Source organism: Pistacia vera, unplaced genomic scaffold (assembly GCF_008641045.1).
Source record: "Pistacia vera cultivar Batoury unplaced genomic scaffold, PisVer_v2 Contig100, whole genome shotgun sequence".
NCBI lineage: Eukaryota > Viridiplantae > Streptophyta > Magnoliopsida > Sapindales > Anacardiaceae > Pistacia > Pistacia vera.
The window spans coordinates 72795-80232 of record NW_022195028.1 but is presented as its reverse complement, the minus strand read 5'-3'; the positions used below and the strand labels follow the sequence as shown (position 1 = coordinate 80232).

Genomic DNA, 7438 nt, shown 5'->3' with positions numbered 1-7438 from the left:
AGTACAACATTGTTATTGATGTTATTTCTCTGTGTCAGATAACCAAATGTTGCTAGCTAGTAGATATTAACATGCATGTTAACTTAGTGGAGTGTTATCTAAAATAAATAAATGTCAGGAGCTGCAATTGAATGGAGCCAAGTTGAGTATTGAGAAGCTTGAGCTCGGTTCGATTGGAGTAGTTGAAGTTCGAGCTCCACTGAGATTGTTGAGTTCGGGCTTGAGCTCGATAGATATATGATCGGCTTGAGTTCGACTCAATTACAACAAAGTCATAATTGAGCTCGAGCTTGACTCGATTATAATCAAGTCAAAATTAATTAAATTAATAATTATTTTAATATATTATATAATACATCAAATCCGAGTATGTCTTGAGTATTATAAGACTCGAACTCGAGCTCGGCTCATCGAGCAACTTGCCAGTGCCTTGTCTCATTTGCACCCTTGTCAGTATATGATTTAGTTGATTAGCATTAAGATTTTTAGTTAAAGTGAAAATAAGAATTATATTCTACATAAAGCGTTGCATTTGTTAGTTTATATTCAAATTTTAAATGCTTAAGATGCTACTATTAATTTTTATTTTTTCATTCTAAAACATTATAATCCAAAATTTTGAAATTTAGTATTATATATATACATAAGAAAACATGATATAATACCCATTACACGAGCAAACACAAGAGGGAGGGACAAAATAATTATATGTTTGCAACAGTGCAAATAAGGTTATATAGGAAAAGACATATAAAATGAAAGCATCCAACATCTAATAGAAAAATCTCAAAAAATGCCTAACAGTAGCTTAAGTTACAATATGAACCAATTATCGAGATTATACGGAATCAATTAACGAAGATAGATATAACCAAACAAACAGTACATTGGGAAACGTCAAGCATTATTCAGTACAAACATTATTAAAAGGAAAATGATAGAGTTACCGAAAAGTTTACACCGAATTTGTGCACCAAATGACGTGATAAAATCTTGACCGTTAATTAATATTAACTGATAATAAATCAACGATCAGGATTATGCCACGTCATTCGGTACACAAATTCGGTGTACACCCGTCGGTAACTGTAGCATTACTCTTATTAAAATGGGGAAAGTGTATTTTCTCCAGTGAAGTTTCATGAAAAAAAACATCCAAAATAACAATTATTCAATAAGACAACCATGAAAGAGAGCATCACACCTAGCAGGAATCGGAATCGAAACTTCTTGCATTTGCTGAAGACTTTGATCTCTCGGAAAACAGCTGCAACGGTGAATAACACGAGTTACACAATTAATAAAAAAATCAGAGAAAGAGTTTTACACTCTTAAAGGTCATAGTTGATATCAAAGAAAAAAATAAATAATAAAAACAGCTTCTGCAGTGAGTAATTCCAGACATTACTGGGTTGCATATGGATCAAAGGAGTCATATCGAGAAACTTGTTGGTACAACACTTACAATAATACTTCTTTTCGTAAGAAACTATTAAACTATATTAAAGAGGACTAATTAAAAAAATTTATGGAAAGAATTTATGAATTATATATCATAAATGATTATGTTTCACTTAATTCATCATGTAGTATAGTTAAAAATTTTGATAAAGCCTGCCCAAACAATGTCCACCGAAACTACAGCAAATAAAGCATGAATCCGACAACTATGGAAATAGTTTTGTCCTGGTTTGCAATAATAATATACATCTTGTTTTCATCCTTGGATTATCAAAACTTAAGATCTATTTGGTTAAACAAAATAACTAAGAAATTTTTAATTCAAACTTTGAATATAAGGAAGCATGAAGAAATAGAAATAAATTAATTTCTTCTCACCAATATTGAAGGGTATTCCAAATAACATTATAAGCTAGCGCATTTAAAAATTTTACCAGGCTTATAACAAGGGAAAAAGAGAGAGAGAGATAGACTTTTACACATACCTGACAATTCATTGTTCCCTGATGATGAAGTAGGAGATTTCGCTTTGTCTGGTCCATCTTCACATTAAGCACGGGATAACTGCGTATCACCAGCTTCTCCGGTCTCTTCAACATGGGACAGCTGTGTATCACCAGCTTCTCCAGCTTCATATCTGTTATATTGCATGACAACGAGCTCAAGCTATCGCAACCTCGCAAAATCAATGTTCGGAGGCTGGTCAGACTTTGCATATTACTAGGTAACTTCTGAAGCTTTGAACAGCTAACAAGTATTAGAGTTTGTAAACTTAGAAGTTTACAAACAGCTTCAGAGAGTTCCACCAAACTTGAATTCTGGGATATGTCAAGACATCTGAGATGTTTCAATTTACCTACAGAATCTGGCAACTTTTCAAATTGGAGATCACTTAAGCATAACAACCTGAGGTACTTAAATTTCGATATCCATGTAACAATAAGACCCTCAGATAGTGTACTTTGCATGATGACGGTCCGCAATTTCTTTGAAGTAAATGAAACTTCTTTATTATTTTTGCCAAACCCAAGAAATGACAAATGTTGAGGATCTCCTTTGACAGAATTCGGATTGAGATCTACGATCTGGAGCTCGTTTTGTGCCACTTTCAAGATAGCATCATGGACAATGTCTTTTATCTTAAATATCTTGAAAAAAACACTCATGATATTCAACATCTTGAAAAAAACAGAGTGAAATTAATTTCTCCAAATATTGTAAACCGACATCAATCAACTTTTCTTTTTCGTATTCAATTTCATTATGAGGTTCAAGAAAAACATGCATCATCCATTGACAGACTAGATAATCACTATTAAAAGAATACCCCTTGGGGAATAAGGAACAATATGCCAAACATCTTCGCAAATGAGATGGTAAACGAGCATAACTCAATTTCAGAGCTGATACGATGCTATTTTTCTCTTGGTTTTGCCCCCATATGTCATTCATAATTCGCAACCAATCATCCTTCTTTGTGTTTCCATAAAGAAGGATTCCCAAAATTTTCACTACCAAAGGAACACCACCCGATCTTGTCACAATTTCCTTCCGGATATCATTGAGATCTAGATTTTTTTTGTCAGCTTTATCTATAAATGTTGCCAATTTCAGAAAAGACAAAGAAACCTCTTCAGAAAGGCCTCCTAAATCACAACTGACAAGAGGACCCAGCTTTTCTGAAACCTGGTCATTAGTCATACGGGTAGTAATCACAATTTTACTCCCCTTGGCCGATTTCTCCGCCAATAAAATTTTGAAATCTTTCCATCTATCATTAAATATTATATCCAACACATTATCTAAGACCAGTAGAAACTTCTTACCAGCCAATGCTTGTAGAAGGTTTTTTCGTATTTGCTCGGGTATTAATCCAGCTTGATTTTGACCAGTTGCAGCAGTACAAGTTTCCTTGATCAATGCAGGCACATCAAAGTCTGCCGGTACACGTACCCACATTTTTAGACGAAAGAGTTCATCTATCCTTCTGTCACCATACACCAGTTTGGCTAGAGTGGTCTTTCCTATATCTCTATCCCCAACTATAGCAAGTACAGAGACATTTTCATCTTGTTTCTTCAAAATATTGATAATTTTTTCCTTATCATCGTCTCTTCCAATAACTTCGGAAGTACGAAGAAAGGTGTCGTTTATCACCATCTTGCTCGAAGAAACAATGCTAACGTCAGACATTTTAATATTATCTGCCAATTTACGTAATTTTTTTGTAATCTCCTTTATTTTATGATCAGGAGAGTTGGAGCTCCAGGAGAAGTTGATTCCCTTGCTCTTGCCAGGCCTTGATTTCGCCACTTTAAACCTGAATTCACCCAACTCATCCTCAGCATCATACAACAGATCTGAAAGGTCTGCAAGACTTTTCTGCAGCTTGGGGTACTGCGACTGCTGTTCCTCGGCATTCAACAGCTTCTTTTTGATTCCCAACAAGGCTGTTTTGAGCTCAGATATTTCGTCTGGAAGATCCCGAGATAAGCGTGTTTGTGGGGAAGTAAGGAAGGCTATCTCCGTCAAAATGTTAGTTGCAATGACCGAGGGAAATGATTCTGCCATGTTTTTTTCTGAAAGACGGAAAGTGAATAGCGCAGATATGGGGTACTGAATAATTAAGCTGAAAGAACTGATGTTTTGAAGTAGGTTTGAATTTTTATTGATTGCATTGCTCAGCAATATTATTAGCGCATTTTATGCTTCAGTATAAAAAAAAAATATATATTTTCAATTTTTGATTAATAATTATATCAAATATAATATTTATAATAAGTCTATAAATTTTATATTAATGTATTACAATAAGTTTGATTCAGTAGTTATGAGTTTTATTTTTAATATTGCAACTTTTGAGTTAAAGATGTTTCATTACAGATAAAAAAATTTGTTTTTTCAGTATGCAGAGTATTTTAAAAATATATTTATTGTTTAAACTAAACTATCACAAAAATAAAATAAAATAAAGAAATATTCGTGTTTTATTTGATATGGTAAAAAGAAAAGAGAAAATAACAATTGTAATTAAAATTTTATTTTTACTTTAAATTGAGAGAGAAGGGGAAAAATATAGAAAGAATAATTGAAATTTACAATTAACTCTTAAACTAAAACATATTGAAGATTTCCAGGTGTAATAACATATATATCATGAATTGTTAAAATTTAATTACAAAATATTATTATTGTTTAAATATGAAAAAATCTTTTATAATTTATTATAATTATAGAACTTATAATAAGTTGTCTTCTGCATTCTTCTTAACTATCTCTGGATTATAGAGTAATTCGAGTTTTTCATTGGTTACTAATAATAGTAGTCACTAGAATTTTTATCCGACTGATAGTTTCAAGATCTCAAAATATTAATTAACATAAACAAACTTGAATATTCCCCGCCATAAAAAAAAAAAAAAAAAATGTTTGCCTTGTGGTTAGCCATAGCCAAAGGGTAGCTGCGACCATGCTGGTGGGATTTAACTGGCGTATTAGTGTACCATTCAGAAAACTAAAAGAAAACATTCATGCCCTTGAAGAGATTACATTACCAAATATTCGGTTATTGGGTAATGTGAAGATTCTTTTGATGCATGACAGTAGCCAACTGGCCGTCGTGTAAATTCATATTATAATTGCACAGTCTACCAGAAGTTTAGCAAAACAAGTACTGTTATAAATAAGAAAATTATCAGTGCCTCTTATGATATATGTTATAAGATATGGATTACTACCAGACTTGGATCAGCTATGCACGTGCCAAAGTTGACTCACAGTCTCCTATTTCATATTAATTATTCTGTTTATTAACTTTGTTTTCATGGACTCAACTAAATGAAGATTACTATGCACGTGGCAGACTTGGAAAGATTAATTGATTTACTTTAGGATTTATTAAGTCATCTAAATGAAGTTTGATGACATGAGCATTTAAGAGTGTGAGTGGTGTAATTTTTAGGTTTAGACTTCTTGACTCGGATTAGTATCCCTCACATCCTTTGAGGTTTGTTTTTTTCTCAGTGACATGCCACAAGTTTAAAATAACATCCCTCACCTCCCTCAGATTTCAATAATTCTCTCAAATGTTTCGTAACCACTGTTTGTTAATGAAATCTTGTAAGAGAAAAGTATCTAAACCCCCTTAGCATATAGATATTTATAAAAAAACCCTAGAGTATAATTGTATTTATTAATTTTTTTTTTCATTTTAGAGGAATTACAGGTAAATAAGGTATTTAATTGGTTTTGGGGTTGAGAGTAAATTGGATTTTTTAATAAGGGGGTTGAGAACAATTTCAAAAAATCAAGGGGCTGTTGTAATATAGATATATATAAGGGATGTCAGTAATAACAATACAAAGGTCAGGGAAGGTGAGGGATACTAAGTACTAACCCCTTTGACTCCAAGGACAAAGACAATAAGAAAACCAGTACTAATCAATGGTCTACCATGTGCTTACATTATTAAATTTTCCATCTCCATCAGATACCTTCTTCTTTGAATTAATAATCAATTCTGAAGAATTATATATTTAAATATTGCTAAAGACAGAGAATCTTAGCCCTATGATGCCGGAGGTGGAGAGATTCAACTTCCTTTCTTGAACAATATCATAGAGTAGGAATTAGGAAAGAACGGAAATATTTCAAAAACAACCCTAATCTTTTGTTATTTATTTAACTGCTAGCTATTGTACAATATTTAGTCAAAAATTACCCCTAAATCCTAAACTCACAGCTATTGTATTTACTCAAAAAGCATGTCTAAAAGATTGATATCCTCTTAATTGAGCGTCATTGATGTAACATAGATTTTGTAAAATATATATTTATTTGATTTTCTCAATAGGATGTTACATTTGTTTTATATATTTTATAAGGAATTTAGTAATTTAGGAAGTTCTATTTAATAAGTTTGTTCTTATTTCATTCAATATCTTATTTTAGTAGTACTAAAAATGGTCTACTATTGGAAATTTTTTATGGATTTTTAATAAAAAGTTTATATTTTTGAATAATTTCATCATGGATTCAACGTTTTTTTCATGGATTTGGAAAATTGTCACTTGTAGATTCTAGAGTATATTAACTTCTTATGAAATTTTACTATGTTGATCATATTTACTAACTACTATGACAACATATCATCGAGAATAAAATACTTGCCCTTTATCTATTTCAAAAGAATTTGATGTTATCTCAATGGTACCATTGAGATGTATTATTTTAAAATGTTTAAAATCATATCAAATTTGTGGAGAAATATGTGTCTTGACCTAGAAAAAATTCCCCTCCAACTTGTGAACTGTGAGTGAGTTCTTTGACCTTATACTATTATTAGTTCATAAATATTTGCAAAATTATCTTTTTGTCGTTTATTTTAACATCTAAAATTTAATATTTATAAGATTTTTGTTATTTCAAAATCCTCGTGAGGGATTGTTTAATTTAATCAAAACTCAAGGGAATTAATGTCATTAATGCTAAAAAAAATTAATTTCTACAAAACATTAGTATTTTAGAAAGATAAGTGCTCCTTTGATGGTGAGCAATCGATGACTCCACCAGCTACCAATTTAATACTTTAAAAAAAAAATACATATATTTATTAATAATTAAATGACGTAATTAACGTAAATACGTAATGTAAGTTGGTAATTTTCCAAGTCGGATAAAAGTCACATTTTCTTACCTTTTCAAAAGATTTTTATATCTTTGAAAATAAGTGTTAAAACAAAATGAGACCATGAGAGATTCATTAAACATAACATTTTACACATACAAATCTATGGATTGATAAAGCTAATTTGCATATTGTGTAAAGAAGAGATAGACTCACACCAACGCCTCTTTTTTCATTGCAAGTATTCCCATAGAATTTGGCAACCAGTTTAGTCTTATGGGCATTTCAAGCCTCCTCGACATTTTGGCTTGATATTGTGAAACTGGTGCACTGAGAAGTTTAAGGATGTTG

At 31.5% G+C, this 7438-nt stretch overlaps 1 protein-coding gene across 1 annotated transcript; it reads right to left on the bottom strand.

The window, feature by feature from the left end:
• Window positions 1-1204: 1204 nt before the first annotated feature.
• Window positions 1205-4032, bottom strand: LOC116125686 (putative disease resistance protein RGA3). Its single transcript, XM_031411439.1, has 3 exons — window positions 2764-4032; window positions 1947-2609; window positions 1205-1267 (listed from the first exon to the last, which is right to left on the bottom strand). The coding sequence occupies exons 1-3, from the start codon at window positions 4030-4032 to the stop codon at window positions 1205-1207; spliced, it is 1995 nt and encodes a 664-aa protein (XP_031267299.1).
• Window positions 4033-7438: the final 3406 nt, after the last annotated feature.